This window comes from Calypte anna, chromosome 15, assembly GCF_003957555.1.
Source record: "Calypte anna isolate BGI_N300 chromosome 15, bCalAnn1_v1.p, whole genome shotgun sequence".
NCBI lineage: Eukaryota > Metazoa > Chordata > Aves > Apodiformes > Trochilidae > Calypte > Calypte anna.
Window position 1 is genome coordinate 2052745 of NC_044261.1, and position 21160 is coordinate 2073904.

The following is a 21160-nucleotide window of genomic DNA, read 5'->3' on the forward strand; positions in this document are numbered from 1 at the left end:
GAACAGCTTTTAATGCTTCATCTGGGAGAAAAAAGAGCATAGTGAAAGGAGACTGAAGGCACAAGGACAGCAAGGATGTGGCTTTGAAGCAAAAGGTTGACACAGGAATTGTGATGCAGATCAAGCATCTTTCTTGGAAGTCAGGAGCTTTCACTCAACACTTTCTTGGAGTAGGATTCAGTACTTTTCCTACAATCTGTTTGAACAGTAGCCCACTGGTAACTCCTCAGCAATTACAGAGTCACCAAGTGCACACTGCTCTGGCAGGAAGATGCCTACAGTTTGGGTTTTGTTGGGGTTTTTTCATTGGTTTTATGGGTGAGATCCCATAAAACATCCTCAAACCCTCAAAGAGCAAAGTCATATGACACAGCTGCTGAGGATGACTTGAAGCAAGCTGGTTTTGCTTTAAAAAAAAAAAGAGGAAGTGGTCTTATGATGCTTTTCAGAAGGAGAAACTCAGGGCAACAGCCCTGGTGGGTGGGAAATGCCAAGCAGTGATGTGTTTAAATAAGGTGGAATTGTAAGTTCCCATCTTTCATGGTTTCTGGTGAATGTAAAACACTTCAGGACTTTTCCCTTGCACAGGCAGAACACAAAACTTCCTCTTTACCTGAATTTGCTGTTCTCTTTTCTCAGACTGAGGAATCAGCAACAGGCACCCCAAAGCAAAAGCTGAAAGGTCCAACTGTGCATATTGTTTAGCAATTCCAATGACATCCAGGTCAGCCAGCACAGGACACCTTCAGAGGGAGATCAGGAGGGAAGCTGTCAGCTGTGAGGTGGATAACTGGGTGGTTTAGTTCTGACAGTTAAACTGCACTGAGATTTTTAAGCCAGATGGAACAGTTACATTTTTACCTCAGCTCACATAGCTTGCCTGTTTCTGATGATAATCAGATGAAGTTTCAGGGAATACAAAAGCATGATGGTTTTCTAGCTTGGAAAAAAACCCCACCCAATCCCCAAATACTCCATTTTCTATTTTGAAAGGAAGTGTTGGCCAACAGTGATGCTTTGGTACCTATGTACCAGCAGTGTGGGGATGTTCTTCAGCTGGGTCACTTTCCAGTCCTTCCCAACTCATTTCTGACTCAAGTCAGGCTCTCTGAGCTCTGGCTCTTCTCTTGAGCAAGTCTGAGGATTGTAGTGAACATGATAATGATTTATTGTGCTTTTTTACATTGTAAAGGCAATGTAAAACTTGTTCATGTACAGAATGTTTTGCAACATGAGCTCATACATTAACCATGTTTATAGGTGTGCAGCTATTTGATTTTTCTCATGTCAGATTTATTCTTTGCAGGAAAAAGAATTATTTTTCTCTTGCATTCTGTGTTAATGTTTGGGGAAATGTGCTGTGTTTTGGGCTAAGATAGATATTCACTGGCTTCTTAGGACTGAGCATGAGACCTTTAGAAATGGTCAGGACAGGAACAGGTGTCCCTCCTGGGGGCAGCAACTGGGTAAATAAACTGGTTTTCAGCAGGCTGTGCTGATCTGAGCCCCAGTTCAGAGAGCAGTTCCCAGTACAATTTAAATGTCCAAAGTCCAGAGTTACAGCACATGTTGTGAGCAGTCTCTGGGCCAGCAGGGAATCTGTGTTTGTTGGATGAGAAGTTACAAGCAGCCATTCCCTCTCAAAGCACTAGAAATGGGGGATGTGCTGTCTACTTACTTGAGCAGGATCACAAAGCACTCACAACATTCCTCTAACTGTTTGGGACTTGGTGGAGATGAAGCTAAGAAATAAAGAGTTAAGTTAATGTTAAAGGAAATGTTTAACCAAGTCACCATACAAGCCTGATGGCCAGTAACAACCTTACCTGTGAGAAGTGGTGACAGAATTACACTTCTCCAAGCTCGACTGAAATTGGGAATCTGTTGACAACAAAGGTTTTTAAATTAAGAGCCCAGCACAGTTGGAACTTGTAGACACAGACAGACAGACACCCTGAACCACTGTATGTGGAAGAGCCTTTCAGTTTTCTTTTTTTCCTGGCTGAATTATTCCCTAATATTGCTCTCATCTCACAGTCTGATTTTGCCATATTTTGACAGATGTGAACTGAAGAAACTACAAGTGCAAAATGTAATTTCAGTGATTATCCATGACATTCACCTAAATATGGCATTGTCATAAAAAGAATCCAAAGATAATCTTGTCATATATGCCTCTTCATGGCTGCTATTCACCCCTACCCCCACACAAATAGGATGCTAAATGCCTTAACGTTCAGTGAAAAAAAAAATAATTAGGAATTGCAGAGCATTTGCTTACCTCCCATAATGAAGGAATCCCAGTAATTGCTATCAAAACTCTTCTTAGATATTGAATCTGAAAAAAAAAAATCATTATAAAATGCTACAGTGTTTTTGAAGGTTTGGTGGCAATCTGCAGAACTGCACTGTGCTGCTTGTTTTGTGTCTGGGGTGCAGACTTACAGCTCCTCAAGGTACCTGTGTTCCTTTGGGAGGAGCAACTGATGGACAGGGAAATATGATTTATACTTTAATTCAATTTTCACATGCAGTAGCAGCATATGTTACCTTTGTACATACCCAAGATTTCTGGCAGTCTTAATATAACTGGTGTCCAAACCATGGAAATTATCAATAATTTGATAGTTTAAGCATCTATCACATATTGTAGAAACCAATGGATATAAAATCCTTTTTTCTCACCTCACTGCAGAACTTCATGCATAAAAATTCCTTACCATATTGAACCCAAGGAGTTTCTGTAGCAGGCCATTCCACAGCTGTGAATCATACACTTTGTATTCTAGGCTAAGTTCTGTCACCAGTCTGACAGCCTGAGGGAGAGCAAGGATTAATTAAAAAGCAAATTAATTAATTTTAACACACATCCATGATCTTCAAAACTTTACTACTTTCTGTAGTGTAACGAGGCAACCAGGTGCCACTAATTGCCAGAGAGTGGCATGAGCTTGTGTCAAGCCCACCTGTGCCTAATTAGGGTTTATTGGCCCCCTGGTCCTGCTCATGCACAGTGGGGGCCCACCCTAATCAGGCACAGGTGGGCTTGACACAGCTCATGCTCACTCCCTGGCACCTGGTTGCCTCATTTCACTACAACTTTCCAGTGTAATTTTAGATTTTTACAGTGTCTCTGGGATGTTTAACTCCTGAAAGGCCACAGCCAAGCCACTTTCAGAATGATATAGATGTATCTGTGTGTGAGGAGAAGTAAAACAAAAGCAAAAACGTGATATCACTGTTTTCTGATTAGAGGAAGACTAAAGTTTTGGTTTATTTGTCTGGTAATAAATCAGAAGTATTACTGTTGAAGCCTGAATAGACCTAAGTACAACTTTTCTGTCATATTCTATTGTCTACCTGGTAATCTCATTTAACTTGCCTTTGTTGAGTAACTCCATATTCACTGGTATTTTTAATTAGAATCATGAGTAATGCATGAACAGAGCAGCACACTGCAGGAACATCTGTTCAGAGATACATCTGCTCTGCAGAAAGGTCCCCATTTCACACAATGTGTAGCAAACAAAAATGACAAAGGATTTAAAAATCATACCGTGGGCTCATGGCTGTGGTTCTTCCACAGCCCTTTGATCATTCCTTCCTTAGGGCTCTTATGAAATGATTCATAAGTATATGGAATGTTCAAGACTTCAAACTCTGCCAGATAAATGCAGCATTTTAGAAAATACCTGTAAAAAGTCCCCCAAAAAACAGAAGTTAATGATACAAACAGTGATTATTATGTTGTAATTCACATAACCAAGCTCAGGATTATACTGAAAGTGTTCTCTTGTCTTTTTTTTTAAATGAAAAAATAATGTAGGCTGTATTTGTTGATCTTAGTTGTAGAAAATGTTCTGGTAATTACTTAGAGAAGCATTCACCTGATTGGATCATCTCTATAGATAAACCAGTTACTACAACTCTTAACTAAAATTTAATTCATGCACAAAAATTGCATATTTATTAAAATACACATTAAAATACCATGGCTACCTGGTCTGATGTAGTCCACAACACCACTTGCTATTAAAAAGGCCCTAATTCCAGATTACCAGCACAGAAACTCTATTCTAGACATTAAGTTCTACAGGTATTTTCAGAGAAAGAAGGTTATTCTGCTGGGGTTGTGGTTCCTGATTTTTGCAGAGGACTGCATTTGAAAGAGAAACTTCAGAAAGAGAGTTTTAAATGTAAAAAAAAATTAAAAAAACAATTTTCAAAAGACTATATATGTATATACTGATAAAAAACATCCTTGTTGAGGAACAGCTGAAGGAAATTCATCTTACTTGACTTTCTCAATTGGTTTCTTGAAGAGTGATTCCACAGTGCTGGTGTCTGCCAGGTAGAGCAGACACTTAAGGGCTCTGCTCCTGTGAGCAAATGTCAACTGGGTAACACCAATGGGCTGAGAGGAGAAAAAATATAACAGTAAAAAGTCACAACAATTTGACAGACAACCAGAAAGAGGGCTATATATGTCTAGTGTGATTCTTTCTGAGAATTTTTATTATTTTTAAATATTTTTATTATTATTCATTTAGTAGAAATATATTTATATTAAAATATATTTATATAACTAAATAACAGACTGGTTCATGTTCAACTTTTATGCTAACCAGTTTATTCAGTATTTGTCAGCTTCAAAGAACACTGATAAACCTGGTGGTTTTCTAGATTTAAGACTTTTAATGCAGACAAAAAAATACAGTATCACAAGTATATTTATTAAGTGTGACAGACTGAAGGTTAAGGTTCTCCTAGAATAATTCTACCACTCTGCTTTAATTCCACCCAAAGTGAGCCAATTTATTACACCAGCTTAAAGCACATTCTGGAAAACAAGTAATGATGTTATTTTCAGGTAATTCAGTAAATTTAGAAAACCCAGAGTTGCTCTTGACAGTTAATAGCAAAATTCAGTTAACCCCACAGTTTTGCTCCAAAGTTGTGTGGGGAGAAAGAAAGAGGCCAAACAAATATATTTCCAAAATGTATAGAAACTCTCAATTTCCTTAGGTTGAAACACATCCAGTTCAGCAGTCAACACTTGGTTTCTATAGGAGGTAAACACTTCATAAGCAGGAAGTTAAAATAAAAATGTAGAAACTCACAGATGTGGCAGATGTTGTAATTGCAAAAAGCATTCTTGAGCTGTAGTCCATTGGTCGTGACTGAAGTAGATACACAACTCTGCAAAAATAAAGTTGTTTTTAATTGCTACTGAAATACAATATACTGGTATTCATTCCAATACATTCCTATGTCAAAAAGTGATTAAGAGATTCCAAGGATATCCAAAATGAGAGAACTTCCAAGTAGCTGTGTAAGCACACACGTGGCTGGAAGTTACAGCAGATGGTATTTCACTGAGTGCTTGATCCAAAATTAGTGTCACTAGAAAGTAAAAAAACCAGAACAGAGCAGTGAGTTCTGAATCACACACATTATTAGATTTTTTGCTAAAACCACACATAGTTCAACTTGCAAGTTATCAATAATTGGCCACATTATATGGAGGACAACACACATACCTTCGGAGCTCTTCATCTTCCTGGACATCACCAAAGAGTTCTTGATTTTTCTTTAAAAAGACATCAACATCTAGGTGTGAGAGTTTTTCCTAACTTTAGATCAGTATCTGCATCATATCCTGGCTTAAACCTGCTCTTAAAAGCTGGGCACCCCTGCTAGTGCAGCCAAGGAAAGGTTTTATCAGACCTTTATTTAACCATATGCTTGGCAGTCAACACATCTGGTACTCTGAAGCAATGTCTGCTCCTTGTCCTTCCTCTCCTAGCTATATGCTGCAGAAACAGAAGTTAACTGATATTAAGTTAACTGATATTGAGTTAACTGATATTTAAGTTGCCAAAGGAGAGGATTCATTCTGTTTCTGATCATGGTACTCTTGTATTCACAACTCCTTTGAGGCTGGCTACACAGTATTACTGTAGCACCAAAAATCAGATTTTAATCTCTATACAGAGAAGAGAAAGTATTTCAAGGCAGTGCAGTGGTGTGCAGCAGTATTAGAAAGGTACTGAAATTTGTAAGGGTCTTAATTCAGGTGCACCTTAAATGGATTCAGTAGTACTAAAGGCAAAATAACCTTAGTCTGCTATAAAATATACATATTTTGGGTAATTGGCCACTTTTCTCCAAAACCCAACCTATAAGAGTACTCACGTCTGAGGGCAGGACACTTGGACACAGCCATTTATCCAGCAGCTTATCCCAAATTTTGTTCAAATCCAGATTGTTAATTTCAGCTATTTCCTTAGCTGCCATGTGGATATCTACATAAATAGGCAGAGTGTAAAAATAAAAATAAAACAAGTATTAACCTCACCTAGCATTTTCTAAAAGAACTTTTTAATGCTTCTTTGAAACCAGCTTGAAGATACTCACCTGGATAATCTCTGCCTGTTGGATTTTGGATTCTTTGGTCTATGCTGTGGTGTTCATACAGTAAAGTTATTAGATTTGCTGGTTTCCCAATGGACTTTAAATGCTCTGCAGTGTTCAGGTTGTGTGTTATTAGAACATTTTCTGTTGCTGATCGTTTATACTGCATATATAACTTCTGTTGTAGGACTTCTGCTTTTTCATGTGAATCATCCTTTAGCAAAAAAAAAAAAAGTTTTATACAAAACAACCTCCTTTCACTCAAAAATACTAGGAAAATAATCTTAGCTTTTTATAGTTTAAAACAGTGAGCTGGGTAGTGAGATTTGTTCTTCAGATGTGTCTCTGTATCTGTATTTTTACTGCAAAGAGATGGTATTCATAATGCTGCTGGAGTAAGAGATCAAGTGTTTTGGGAAAAAAAAAAAGTGAATATGGGTATTTTGTTATGCATGCACCAGTATGTAAAATTAAGAGATTCTGAGGTAAGGCAGAGAAAAAAAGAGATTTAATACTGAACCTTGGTTGCTAAAATTGGCCCAATTCAATTAAAAAATGTGCCTAAGTACCAGAGAACTATTTAATCTTCATTGTGTCCCAACAACACCACAGAAAGTTTGGCATTTATAAGCAAGGGTGAGATTCTTATTCACCTCTCCCTACCAACCATGTAAAAATGAGTGTGATAATGAAGTCAAAGCACTTTCTTTAAATATCCTGCTACAAAATGCTGAAAAGTCTTGGAACTCAAAGCAAAAGTTAATAATGATATTGATCTGACAGCTGGAACAGATTCCAACTCGTGCTCTTGCAGCAAGAAAAATGCACAGAAGAGGGAAAAGAACAAATTCATCTTTCTTCCTTAAAGCTGCATAATTTTTGTCCAGCTTCCAAGAACTGTAAGCTTCATTTTTGCCAGGTTGGGAACAGAAAAATATCAGTAACAGAGAAGGTTCTTCTGAGGGGTCACTTACACAGACTTGCCCAAATATCAGGGTTGGTTAATAGACAATTTACCACTATCCCAAACACCAAAAGACAAAAGACTCAGCTATACAACAAGAGTTCTGCCAGCAGTTTACCATTACCTTGGCTGTAGTATTCTTCAGCCATTTCTCAGCTAGATAGAGACAGAACTTCAATGCCTGAATCTGGTCAGGACCTTTATTAAAGAAAAAAAGTGAGGAAGTCTGTAAAGTTTTCATTAATCCTTTGTAGATCATACAGTACATCCTTTTTATTTCAAATAATTTAAAAAAAATTAATAAAGACTATTTAAAATATTCAGAAAGCTCTTGAGCAAAAAACCAAAGAAATCATCTATATGGATTCAGATAGTAGACAAGTTAGCTTAAATTTGGCTGATATATTTGCTTTTGCTGAAAAACTTGACTGGAGATGGGATGAAGATGCAGAAACTTTAAGACAAAAAGAGAGAAAAGAGGATTTAATAGTGGTGCTGTGTGATAAACTGGCTGTTGGTCCAGTCTGCTGCTCAAAATTGGTTGTTGGAGACAAATAGAGTTTTATTCTCAAACTTCTCCAGCTTTTATCCAAGAATACAGATCAAATATATGGTTACAGGTTAGCATCTCTTTTCTCAAGCCCATTCTACTCCTCCCATTACTTTACCCCTGGAACCATCACATTTGCACCTTACCTGTTGGAAATTCTTGTGCAATTTTGTGAGCAATAGCTACAGCCCACTCTGGGTTAATTATAGACAGGAGATATGACTGAATTGTCTGCACAGTTTTAGTTGTTTCCTTGTTGACAACTGATGTGTATCCACTGCTCCTCATTTCAAATATTTTTGGTTTCAGTTTCTTTTCAAAGACATGTCGAGCTGCAGACATGTGCAAGGTATCCAGAGAAACCTAAGAAAGCAGCAATGAAGGTTAAAAGTTGTCAGAAGTTCTAGAGTGAGGCCAAGATAAGGCAAAAGAAAGACAGACATGAGCTCTTTTGTCTGTAAGAATTTTAAAATTAATCCTTTCAAGATGCTACTTTACCTTCATTAATTTGGAGATCAGCAGAAGAGTTGGGAAGGATTCCTCACTGAGCTCTGCAGCTGAAAGGAAAAAGAGAGCTGCCTGTGATAGTGTCACATTCACAGATTTCTCTGTGAAATCAAGCACTTTCAGTTTATTGTTAGGTGCAGAGCTCCACTGGGAAAGAAAAAACACAATCTTAATTATCCACACTAGCCTGGGAAGGGAGATATGTGGATTACTTCAGTCTTTGAGAGGTTTTAAGAACTAGAGGACAGAATTCTGCATTTTTTTTAATATTATCTTAGCTCCTCTGACAGCCAGCTACCTCACCAGCAGCAATGCAGGAGCACAAGGGCTTTCACAAGTACTTGGGATGAAAACTGCATTACTAAGAAATATATTTAAAATCAACTATTTACTGTAGAGCTTTGAAGTTCTCAGAGAGCAGGGAAAATAAAAATTACTGAACATACATATAATGCTCCAGAAACATTGTGCAGTCCTAAAGAATATCAGATGAAAGGGCAGCCTGGTTTGAGCAGCTGGAGATAAAGGAATCACATGCCCCAAAACATATTGGTGTTCCAGGTCCACAGGTGGAGAAATTCTTCTGTAAGATTCCAGATGCTTGAGGAGGCTCAAAGCCTAGGGGGAGAAAAAAATAAAAGTAAAAGGTGAGGAAAAGCAAAAAAAAAAGGGCAAGCAAAAAGCACAGAAGCCCTAGGAGTGGGGTGTTTCTCCCTGTCCCACCAATGAACATGCTGACATCTTGCAGGTGTGTTTTTCTGGCAGAGTTGTCACACATCTTAAAGTTTTTATCCCTGCTATGAGCCACTGCTGAGAAACAGCTTGAGATCTATTGAATGCACTTCTCTGAATAGGAGTTGTGTAGGCAGAATAATCCTTTGATTTCAACAGACTCTTAAATAATCACAGCAATAAATAGAATTTAATACAGAACTTAAGAGTGATGGGACAGCAACATCATTGGACATACCTGATTCAGCTGGATACTGGTGTTCTTCTCATCAGCATTTTGTATCACTTTCAGGACAATTTCAAGAGTTTCATAGTCATAAGGATCAAGCTGTTCAAAATAATGATTATTTTGTAAGATCTTATAAGGTTTGCCTTAAAAACTTACAGCACAGGTAGCTTTTTCTAATTGTAATGCCAACTGTACTGACAAAACAGAGAAGAAACAGTATAAGCATCATGACATAGTTCTCTAAAACAAAATATTTCCATTTCTTAGTCCTAAAACCTAAAAAAAATTGTCAGGCAATTGCAAGAAGACCAAACATTAAGAGATTAAAAATAAAAAAACCCAACTAAACCAAAACCCCTATCAAACCCAAAATCAAACTAACCCAAGATGTCATTTTTTGCCCCTATTTTTAGTGTAGCACTTGAAAATATTTGCAGTGTGCTATGATTTTTAGAAGTAATTTTGATTATTTTCTGGTTGCTTTTTTTAAGGGAAGTCAGGAAGAATGACTCTACCTGTCTTAAAAGAAAATTAGGTATGTTGGGGGGTTTTATGTGGTTCTTAGATCAGTAGAAAACCAAAACTTCCATTCTAAAGAAAAACTGGAAAAAACCCCACTTTTCAAATGTCTATTGAATTATTAATTTGTCATTTAAGTGACATTGGCACAACATAGATACTTCAGGGATTCTTCTTGCTTGTTTTGGTGTGTTGCTTTTTAATTTAACCTTTATGGGTTTTTTTTTTTACCTTGTACAACATCCCACTGAGGCTCGTGACCAGGTCTTTTGTGCTTTTCAGCAGAGGAATGATTTCTAGTGCTCTAGCTAGTAATGAGGAATGAGGCTGCTTCTCACTGTATTCTGCAGAGTCATCCTCACCATGATTTGTTTGAGCATTCTGGAGCAGAAGTGTTTCAATGCAGAGCTGCAGAGCAGCATCACTGTCCAGCATGAAAGTGCTAGAAGAGGACAGAAAATTATTTTCTTTATTTATTATCTTTGATGTCATCAGGGTGCTTGCTTCCTTATGAAGTAATTCACCAGAAATGAGCATGCTGATTAATTTTACTTTTTGTAAAAAAGAGCAGCTTGAATTAGGATCTATTTAAACTAAAACAGGTTTCAGTAGGTGTGGTTCTTATTACAGCAACTCAAGACATTCAGTTTTTACCTGCAGTAATTCAATATGAGCTCTGTGTCTACTTTAGGATTTTGTACCAGTGTCCTTATCAGTTCCTTCTTCCTTATTGGTGGCTGTCTAAATACAGTCTCAAAAGAAATCTAGAAATAAAGAAACATTTTAATTTCTTCCCAAGTAAATCTTTTAGACACAGGCAAGACTAATTTCCAGTTAACCCTTTAAGTTTTCCTTAGTTTCAATCCAGATATTTCTAGAGCAGGAAAAATCAGGGCATTTGCTGACTGTGCCCTGTGCCAAATAATACTCAAAAGTGTTTGTTTTTTTTTTATTGCACCCTCAATTATTGCATTTCTCAGTTGCTGAGCTTTATTTAAGCAGACAAGCAGAATGAAAAATTAAAACCAAAACAACCCCACAGCTTTCTTTACATTTGAATGGGAAAACTGTCTAAAATTACAATACATCAGAAAACATAATGACATTTTATTAGTCTAAAAAAACTCTAAAATAAATAAACACACAGATAAATAAAACTTACACCAAATTTACCAAGTTGGATCCCCCATTCTGCATCAATAACTAATTCTTGGAACTTTTTTTTTTCTTCTGCTTCACCATATTGGTTAGCAAGCTGTGCTCCAACCAGAGCTACTGCCTAAAAGGAATGAGGAGTAAAAGTACAGTAAAAACTCAGAAAATTAGGAATCCTAAAGTCTAAACAATTCAAAGATGATCATGCAGTAAAAGAAAAACCTCACAGAAGATTGTATCAGGGTTACCCTCCTCCTGAGGTAACAGTTTAAAGCTACTTTAAAATTGAGCTTCTCCATTAACAATATATTGTTGTTATAGTATTAGTGAAACTAATAAAAATGGTGTTTTTTAAACATTTTTTTTCCTAGATTTATGTCACTCTCCCTCCCCATTTCTTTGTCATGCTTCACTTCCCATCTTCCTCTATTTTATTTTATTTATTCTTTCCATTCTTGACAACTGCTGTCAGAGAACAACGTCTCCACAATCCAGTGTAGCTATAAATTATGGTGGGACCTGAAATAAACAATTAGAAGCTTTGGAGTAAGTCATGATGAAGCAACCCAATGCTTGGATCTGTATCACAGGAACTATTCACAGCAGCTGCCTGTGCAAAGCATCACAAAGAGAGGCAGCTCCTCTCAGTGGCACCCTAAAGGAGCTTGTTCAAAAAGCTGTACCCTTGATAATGAAGTCTTTCTTTAAAGAAACTCTTTAGCATTTTCTCCTTGCCAAAGAAAGGCATTGCCTTGTGAATTTACCAAAACTTTTCTGTAGTTTTGCCACGTATTGTTTATGACATCCCAGAGCTTATTGAACATGTCTTCCTTGGGCAAAACTGTGCAATATCCCAGTGCCAGGTTGTGATCTATGAGACGACAGTTGAACACCTGTGTTTTGGGGGGAAAACACACCAAAACAAAACATGTTACAGACTTTGTACAAAGGTACTTACTAAAATAAATTCCTGAAGTTTAAGGCACAAGAAGTGTTACATTCTTACCTTGTGTAGTAAGGTCAGGATAGTAGTCATAATTAATGAGGTGCACTTCTGTTTCAAAGCAATAAGAAAGCTTTTGGTTTCAGCTAGTAAATTGCCATCATGTAGCTATTAAAAAAAAAAGGACAGTTAAAAATAAATTCTAAGGCTTCAACTTGTCTTCTATAGCATAATGGGAGGCCCTATAGTAATTTTTATTTAACTTACAAAGATCTCTTCTAGATAGAAAAAGGATTTGTTTCCCAGTGCTTTTGTACTGAGGAGTGTTTCTTGAGCAGTCTCCTTGCCACTTTTCCCATACTAACCAATGATAAAAACAATGTGAAAGAAGATAAACTATTCTTAACACTTCTTATTCTTGATCTCCCTTCAGAGATCAGAGGTTTAGTTCTGAACATACTTTGCAGAAACAGAGAGCCATGAAAACAGGCAAGAAGCTTCCAGCTCCTTTCACAAAATGACTCAACCTCTGATCAAGTGGTAGTAAAAATGACCATGGCAAAAGCTTCTCCCATACCTATCAAAGTCTTGTCTAAACTTCTTAACAGTTGGCATAGTTCTAGGATTTACTCAGCCAAATCCAGCACCATTCTTGCCATACCTTCTCACTCAGGGACAAGTCCATGTTGTTTGCTACCCCATGCTGAAGGCAGGATCCAAACGAGCAGATTACCAGCCGTAATGTTAACTCACACTGGCTGCACTCCACGAGGTTCTGCAGCACTGCTGAGATGGGAGTTCTGGCTGGCAGCAGGAGGTTCTGTCCTGGGATTTATTTAAAGTCAGAAAATAATCAGTATATTCATATCAAACATATTCTTAAACATTGCTATCAGTACAGCTTCTCTTTTGTGTCATTGAATTTATGACACAGCCTGAGCTTCCTTTGAAACCTGACATTTTCAGGGCTTCTAATTTCATACAGACTCATTTTAGATCAAAAGCCAGAGGATGGTTATCTTGGAAAGGCTCTGAAGGATCCTAGCTCATAGTGGTAGAATTTCTTTATTAAATACAGGCTTAAACAACATGCCCCAAATCACATGGCAGAATGGTAGCAGTAACCATTCAAACTGGTGCCTCCTGTGAGGAACCAAGTTACCTCCCTAGGTTCTGGTTTTAAGTAGAATATCTAGGAATCCATTTAAAAGAACTGAGCCAGTCATGCTTGTGTAGGTTTAATGTAAATCTCATGTTTTCTAGTGGCCTGGTTTGTATTTCTAGGGTGGTGAATCTGCCATTTTGATACCTTTAACAAATGCAGAGTTTGCCAGGCTTGTGGAGTCCAAGGGATACATCTTGTCCTCTGAAACACAAAGACAGCAGCAACACCATGAATCCTGGAAGTGCCTTAAGAATACTGTAGTGCAGGGAAGTCCATAAAATAAAGACATGTGACCTCTCAAAGCTCTGTGTATCTCCAGTACTACATAAGACAAGGTTAATCACTTTAGAATAAGACAAAGTTAAGCTCAGTAAAATCCTGTCTCTGTTAGTGGCTACCAGAAGATGTCTAGAAAAGATTAAAAAAAAAAAAATTTTATAGGAACACTGCTCCAGAGCATTCTCTTTGGCTTCAGGTATTTGTCAACATGATTGCTCCTGAACTAAGACAAAAAAGTCCAAAAGTCACCTTTGTATTCTATACCCCCAATGGGTATTTCTTCCATGAGGTTGTCTAATTTCTATTTCTGAGGTATATGAATTATATGCTGAATTATTTTATACTCCCAGAGAAAGACCAATATAAAATACAGATTTTTATACTGATGGAATGCTCAGAAAAGCAAGTTTACCACAAAGAGGCAGAAGAGAAGAAATAGTTTCATATGCAACTGGAAGAGCTGTCTGTGGGTCAAGAACTATTCCATCTTCATTAAAGAAGTCATCATAAGTCCACTCTTCATAAGGATCTTTATCTCCTCCAAAAGTGGCTGCCTAAATAGGAACATTGTCAAGAGTACACACCATAAACAGAACAGCTAAGGAGTCTGTTAAGGAACAAAGTGTTGTAAGAGATTCTAGTTGTTGCATACAGCAGCACTGCTTTTAGAATTCAAAATTCACTCTCTATGCTGAAGTACACAGATATTCAGAGAAATTTTGATCTGTAGGGCTGTGTAGTTTTTAGTTGTTTGCTTTTTATGCAAGCTGATGAAATGTTGCTAAAAAAAATAGGGAGAAAAATAGTGAGCACTATTCAGTCAATCAAGACATTACATATCTATTTTTTAAACATATATATTTAAGATGGAGGACAATACCTTTGCTGTAAATCCATAGTTTTCTATTTGGCACTGTCTGTAAATTTCCTTGGCAGCCAAAGTGTACTTACATAATTCCAGAGAATCTAAAAGCAAATCTGCAAAAATATTAAAATCATTGGCATACTGTGAATAGAAGAATCATGTCCTATTAACAGGAAACACTTTTATGAAGCACCTATTTTTACAGATGCACAAATAGAAATTCACTTTTTTTTCATGTTTATGAAATATTGTTTGGAAATCTGGAATTCCCAAGATGAAAAGAAATAATGATAACAGGAATTACCTGGGCTACACACAGTAGCTGCTTGGCAAGCCATTTCATAGATCACTGCTGGAAGATTCATATCTTTAGGAATGATCATTGGAGCATCAGCTCCCAACATATGAGAAAGCCTTTGACATGCTGAAAACAGTAACTTCCCTGTTTCTTCATTACAGTGATTTTCATAGAACTCCCTATAAAAAAAAGTTAAAATCAGAAAAATAGTTGGCTAGAATAAAACTGTTGTACTCTAAGAAGCTCTCATAATGGTTATTTAATATTGTGCCTTGCTTATCTCTCACCATAAGCCCACAGGGAATATTTTTATTAGTTGGCAATCATGTTGTGGCAAAAAAACAATGGTAATTTTCAGGCTACAACTTAACTCTGTACTATGTTATGTACAAGTAATATAAACACATTCCTTAAACATCCATTTATTGGGGAAAAAAGGTAAAACAAACAAAAATGCCTTTCTTTTGCTCTAGATCTTCTTTGGCAAAGTATTGGAAGTAGTAGAGAGAAGCTGATTAAAGGTTATAATCTCTGCAGTTTTACCTGCATAATTTCACAGCATATTCAACTTTTCCAGCATCCAGTGCTCTCAAGGCCAGTTTTTCTCCCAGTTCTTGCTCTGACCTTTGTAGGAGCAGAGCCAGTTTATACAACCTCGACTCAGTAGAACGGTTCTTGCTTTTCCCACCTTCAGTATTGCAGTTCCCTGGCTGCACTTTTCTAGACTTTGACAGAGATCTGACAGTTTCATAAGCTTGGATGTGATTTTCAAGAAGCCCAGACATCAGTGAAGGGTTCCTGAACTCCTCAACTGAAAGAAAGATATCAAAATCTTCCTGCAATAACAGAAAAAGATACGTTTGTATTCACTGAACTTCATGGGAAATGTTTTGGGGTTTTTTGGTTGATGTTGTTAAAGGATTTTGATTTCTTGTTTCATTCTTAGAGGAATATTTTCAGTATGCAGTTAGCTTTACTGGTTTCTGGTTTTTATCAGCTACTGGTTTGTGTAATAGATTAGATTTTTGCTAAGCAGTAGGTAAGCAAAATAGAAAAACTTGAAGGATACTGCTGAAATGCAGTATTAAATAATTAGGTTTGCAAACCATAATAGAACCTTGGGATCTTTGAAGTGTTAATAATCAAGACTTTTGGGACACTTTTTTGGTTTAAATGGACAACTGAGTTCTAGTAATTTGGAAATTTCCCAGGCACTATTTAAATTGCTAGATTGGAAGAGCCTTGGAATCTCTTTGAAGTCAATAATAAACACAACCTTTGTACATAAGTTGTAAGTACAATTCATTTTTAATATCATTCAAGGTATAAGAACAGTTGGAATAAATACAGTAAATCAAAAAGCAGTTTGACATTATAAATATACCTACCTGCAGGGTAGCAAGTGTTTCAAACATTTTTAGGTTTCCTTCACATTCATCTTTCTTCAGAGGATTGTCTGTTGGAGGAGAAAAACAATTACTTCCTAACTCCATCCAGAAACAAATGTAGGATTTCCAAGGTGTAGCTTACCTTTTTGAATGCTGAACAGGAATTTAAGGATTTCCACAAGTGTCTTAGTCATAAACATTTGTGTTTTGTGCTGCAGGAAAGGAAGAGTTTAATGTTTTGTTTGTTTGGTCAAAATGTTGCCAGTAACAGACAGAATGATTTAGTGATTTGTGCACACAGTTTATGGTGTGAAATGACATGGTACCTCTTCAGAATCATCTGCTTTGTTCTGTAGTATCAGTGTTCCCCACACAGTCAATCTCTCTGCAACTTCCTCAGCTTCACCAGGAGTCAGGGATTTTAATAAAGTCAGAGATTCCTCTCCCTGAAGGGGAAAACAAAAAGAGGTAAACCAGAAATAATAAAAACAAAAGTAGTACAAGTAGTACAACTTGTCCCTGCTTTGAAAATAAGCCCCAGGGTCTTTTAATTCTGAGATCAAGTGACATGAAGTATTTGAGTTACCCTTTCTTTGTCAATCAGGTCTATCATCCTCAGAACATAAACTTCCACAGTGGGCAACATATATGCTGCTACAATTTTCAAAGCATCCTCCAGAGAAGTAGGGGTATCTTGTTTAAGAATGTATTTCACTAGCCTCTGTAAGAAGAAAACAGACATCAGCAAACTGAAGCCCATAGGATAACAAATGAAGCAATTTACACACACTCCTTCTGCACTGCAATTGTAGAGCTTGTGCCAAGGAAATTACCAAGAAATTTCACATTTCTGTCTAGGAAAAACTTGACTAAAGCATAACCAGGAGAATATTGGGCTTGGAGAAGACTATTAAACTGGGGACTAGCAAAATTCAGGGGACTCATCTGACTCCTTAGGATGGGGCAAGGAACTTTTCCAGAAACACTCATGCTTTCTCTCTAATAAAAGGGAAAATGTACAAAAATATATACTTATTAAAAATATCACCAAGTGTTATCCACTGTGACCTTAGGAGAAATCAGATCTGAAGTCTTGAGAAGACTTGGTCTTACATTTGGTTAGTTTCCTCTTTTTTTTTTAGCCCCTCACCACACAGAAAGCAGTATGTTATCAATGCTGTGCTGACTGGGTTGGGCCAAGCTAATCTGCTAAGGTCTTAAAAAAGAGTGGGCTTTCAGGCAAAAAATATATCCCAACAGGATGAGAGAAACAGACTGATGACAAGTGGAAGCTCCCAGTTGCTAAGATTATTTGGAAAAGTCTGGTTTCTAATACCCCATGAAATGCATGCAGGTAAGAGAAGGGAGTTTTGTTTCACAGAAATAAGAGTAATGTTGAACACTTACCATTATCAGCTGCTTGTCCTTTAAAAGATTAGTATCCCTTATCCCATAAGTTCTCAACAGCTTCTTCATCTCCATCAGTCTGTAACTTTCCTGCAGTAACTTGACTCTGTGGACAAATCAGACTTTTATTTCCTACCTATACCTTTGTGATTTAATAACCACACTATGCCAGATACCCAGTATTCCAGCCTGTCCCCCAAAACAGAGTTCTAACTGAAAAAAAACTGGTGCCTTACTTGACATGATTCATTTCCAAATGCTGCTTTACCAGCTGCTCCACTGCTGCACTCCATGGGACCATAGCACCATGCATTATCTGTAGAACTGCATCAAATTTCAGCTATAAAAGAAACACCAAGAGCTTACTTTTCAGAGCAAGTTACAAGAAAATCTCTTGAAACATTGTTCACAAGTGTTCTGTTTTCTGTCCCAATCTCCACTTGGGTAAAGGTGTAAATCATCATAAATAGGATGTGGAAAGTTAGATGAGAAAATGTAATAACACTGTGGAGATTCATCTTCTCATATATTAAATTTGGGTGAGTTTTCCATATTGACACAACTACAATTAAATTCCCAAGCAAAAAACATCCCAGGGCAGAAGATTACTGAATGAAAAGCCAGCAGGCTATTTGTTCCTCCTCATACCACTCATGTAAAAATGTACACATATCCTTAGGTCAAATTATGTGCCTCATTTGGAACTGATGTGTTAGAGCCACTTGGTGGCTTTTGAAAATTGGGTCTAAATACAAAAGTATATTTTGAAAAATATACTTACATCTGTGTCAGAGATACAGCCAATGACAGCTATTGCCTTTGCCTCCCATGCAGTTTCAAACACTGAAGCAGATCGTGTACGACAACGTTCCAGCAAATCCTGTGTTTTGGTAAAGATTATTAGGATATCTGAACCCAGAAAAGATAGGAATGTCTTAATATAAACAAAAATTAAGAGTTTTTTGGACTACTTAAGTGATAGATCTGGCAATCTTCTCTTGCCTCTGTTAATGCCATATAGTGGAAACAGTAACTATTAAATTAATTGACAAAAGTGACCTGAAAGCTGATCCTAAAATCCAACTGTAAATGAAAATGGTCAGATTTGTTTTCTGCTTTTAAAAAGCTTTCTTCAAAAGGTAGAAAGTATGGATACCTTTATGTACTGTAGAAGCAGCTCATCCTTCTGTAGGTTATGCTCACAGAGGTAAGGTTTGATAAACTTCTCCAAGATGGATGGGACAAGCTCTGGTGCCAATATTTTATCAAACATGCAGAACACAATAGTGGTTGCATTTTCCTGGGCAGCAAGTGGAACAATGCCACGTTAGAACATGACACATATTACTGCATTTCATCCTTTACATCTCAACTAATTCATCAACTGGTGTCCAGTGAACCTAAATGAATGATTTCAAGACCTGGCACCCATCTTTAGCTCCAATAAAAGCTTTCTTTTGCAAAGCCCATTATTGTTCACTTGTTCTTCTAATTTATGTGTTACTAATGATTGCTGTCAAACTGCAAATCACAGAGTTTAAGCCATACCTTCTTACTGCATCTTGTCATGTTAAGTATTTTTATCCATGGTTGAAACAAAATGTGTAACAAATACAAGATATCACAGAGTCTTAGCAGCTTATGGACACAAGTCTCATCAACTATTCCATCCATCATCTCTTTTGTCTGACTTTAAATTGCTTGCTACAGGATTTTTCTCCTTCTCAGAACAATCCACTACTCAAAGTCACTTCTTGAAGTGTCTGCAGAATTACCTTTTCAAAATCACAGAGTGCCAGCCTGCAGTTGTATTTTCTATAGAGATTTATCAGTTCCTGTAAGTCATTTACCAGCTTCTTTAACCTGTGCACCTCTTCACAGTCACCACATCTCTGGAACAGTGATTACAAGTGAAACATTACAGGACTTGGTACAAATTTCAAAAACTTTAAGTGTTGTCATAAACAGGAAGAAAACAAATTATATTCCACCTCTCTGCTAAAAGGCAAACATCTCATTCACTCTTAAGGATGAGTAAGAGCCAGGAACACTGTACCTACACCTGCCATTTTCTTTGGAGTTGAAACCTTATTTTTTAACATGCTTTTCCAAGGAACCTCACAATTTGCTGTGCCTTGCAATCCTGAAGCCTCTATGGGTATCTGTGCTGAACTGCTAGCTTTTATGGCACACAGGAATGAAAAACAAATATATGTTGAAAGTGGAACTTGGAGGAAATTTCTTGTCTTTTCATTCCATATATCAAACGTGGGATTCCAAAGTTGAAAACAGCAGATCTGGCAGAAGGTCAGTGTTCCCAATTTCCAAAATGCACAGATGCTTACTTAGCTTTAAGCTCTTTCTTTCTCCACTTTCATACAACCAATTTTAGATTTTAATATACCTAGGCTGTATAACAGGCCATAACACATACATAATTGCAATTAGTTTTTCAAAATGCTGACATTTCTTACCAAAGGACTCCATTGCCCAAAAGCTGTCAGTCCCATTTCACCTTGATTTTTACTTGTAAAAAAAATCTCTGCCATTTGGAGTCCATTTTCTGGCCAATTTGCCTGCCCAAAACAATTGATATTAGCAAGCTATGTCATATATACAGAAATACAAACATGCAAAGTTTGGGCTGTAAGACTTACCTTGTCAGTTAGTTCAAGATTTCGAGCACCTTGTTCCAGCCATTTTGCTAATATTTTCTGAAAAAAAACCATTCAGTTATAAGTAGGGATCTGCTTTCTACTAAAGCAAAGTTTTCCATTAGAAATGTTTAAAATATTATTTTAATATAAACAATTTGAAATGTGATAGAATTCTTTTAAAAGACAGAGGAAAAGGGTTCTATCCCTCATGAATAAGTCTGTCTATAAAGTTATCTTAGCTTGAGAAAATTACATTTTGCATTTATTATTTCAGTCTTACCTGTCCCTTTGGCACAACTCTTCTTAAGAAAGGGATCACAACATTTTTGAGCCACAAACATAGTTCCTTCAAAGGAACAGCAAAATGGATGGCATTAAGCAAGTTCTCCAGCATTTTTTCATCAAAGCTGCTTTCAAAATCTGCCTAAAATATTAAAACAGAACAACTACAGGTAAATGGAATAGATGTTTAGCTGTAAAACTGCTTCATTAATAGGAAGAAGCAAGATTTCACAAGAAAGTGAACAGATTATAACTACCACAGAATAAATCAAATAACTGTCATCCTTTAGATCTAGAAATATAAGATTTAACATCTCCAAAGGACATGTCTGTGCCACCTCACCTGATGTCTTAGCCAGAGGTACTGAGCACAAGGTAAATTTCCTTCTTCTAGCTGAAAAAGGATGTTCTTGAAAATGTCTTCATTATTCAAGAATTCTGTCCAAGCAATACCACTAGAAGCAAGAGGAGGAAAAGAAACATGCATATACTTAAACATTAAAGCTAAATTTACTTTAAATTTTCATGAGGAAAACAGAAACAAACCTGAATTTATCTAGTCCAAAAGCTCCATAAAAAGTTGTAAGCCTTGCCTGAGCTCTCAATACCTGAATGCAAACAAGAGATTTAAGGTCAGTAGATTATCAAAGGACAGAATAACCACCACAGAGAGGGGGAATGGAGGCAAATGATGACTTTATGAGAATTTCAGGTAATTACATAGGTACATTTGTTTAATAAAGCATTAATCCAAAATTCCTGTTGTATGAGCATGTTTCTCCTTGAAGGTGGATGAGGCCTGTCCA

The 21160-nt window shown here is 36.9% G+C and overlaps 1 protein-coding gene across 1 annotated transcript in view; it reads right to left on the minus strand.

Annotated features, from left to right (window-relative positions):
- Positions 1 to 21160, minus strand: part of KNTC1 (kinetochore associated 1) — a 33378-nt gene that overhangs the window by 3476 nt on the left and 8742 nt on the right. Inside the window, exons 20-60 of the mRNA XM_030460624.1 lie at positions 20901 to 20962; positions 20698 to 20809; positions 20353 to 20496; positions 20073 to 20129; positions 19890 to 19991; positions 19191 to 19307; positions 18572 to 18715; positions 18197 to 18295; positions 17652 to 17755; positions 17416 to 17521; positions 16595 to 16729; positions 16335 to 16454; positions 16151 to 16220; positions 16009 to 16076; positions 15164 to 15456; positions 14627 to 14799; positions 14338 to 14435; positions 13870 to 14011; positions 13323 to 13379; positions 12675 to 12838; positions 12077 to 12181; positions 11835 to 11963; positions 11078 to 11194; positions 10570 to 10679; positions 10147 to 10357; positions 9406 to 9495; positions 8882 to 9053; positions 8427 to 8485; positions 8075 to 8291; positions 7503 to 7576; positions 6418 to 6628; positions 6196 to 6305; positions 5541 to 5590; positions 5121 to 5199; positions 4296 to 4414; positions 3557 to 3692; positions 2721 to 2816; positions 2282 to 2338; positions 1827 to 1881; positions 1679 to 1742; positions 614 to 743 (exon numbers count right to left, since the gene is read on the minus strand). Of these exons, the coding sequence (XP_030316484.1) occupies positions 614 to 743; positions 1679 to 1742; positions 1827 to 1881; positions 2282 to 2338; positions 2721 to 2816; positions 3557 to 3692; positions 4296 to 4414; positions 5121 to 5199; positions 5541 to 5590; positions 6196 to 6305; positions 6418 to 6628; positions 7503 to 7576; positions 8075 to 8291; positions 8427 to 8485; positions 8882 to 9053; positions 9406 to 9495; positions 10147 to 10357; positions 10570 to 10679; positions 11078 to 11194; positions 11835 to 11963; positions 12077 to 12181; positions 12675 to 12838; positions 13323 to 13379; positions 13870 to 14011; positions 14338 to 14435; positions 14627 to 14799; positions 15164 to 15456; positions 16009 to 16076; positions 16151 to 16220; positions 16335 to 16454; positions 16595 to 16729; positions 17416 to 17521; positions 17652 to 17755; positions 18197 to 18295; positions 18572 to 18715; positions 19191 to 19307; positions 19890 to 19991; positions 20073 to 20129; positions 20353 to 20496; positions 20698 to 20809; positions 20901 to 20962 (4758 nt within the window). The remainder of the gene's footprint in view (positions 1 to 613; positions 744 to 1678; positions 1743 to 1826; positions 1882 to 2281; positions 2339 to 2720; positions 2817 to 3556; positions 3693 to 4295; positions 4415 to 5120; positions 5200 to 5540; positions 5591 to 6195; positions 6306 to 6417; positions 6629 to 7502; positions 7577 to 8074; positions 8292 to 8426; positions 8486 to 8881; positions 9054 to 9405; positions 9496 to 10146; positions 10358 to 10569; positions 10680 to 11077; positions 11195 to 11834; positions 11964 to 12076; positions 12182 to 12674; positions 12839 to 13322; positions 13380 to 13869; positions 14012 to 14337; positions 14436 to 14626; positions 14800 to 15163; positions 15457 to 16008; positions 16077 to 16150; positions 16221 to 16334; positions 16455 to 16594; positions 16730 to 17415; positions 17522 to 17651; positions 17756 to 18196; positions 18296 to 18571; positions 18716 to 19190; positions 19308 to 19889; positions 19992 to 20072; positions 20130 to 20352; positions 20497 to 20697; positions 20810 to 20900; positions 20963 to 21160) is intronic.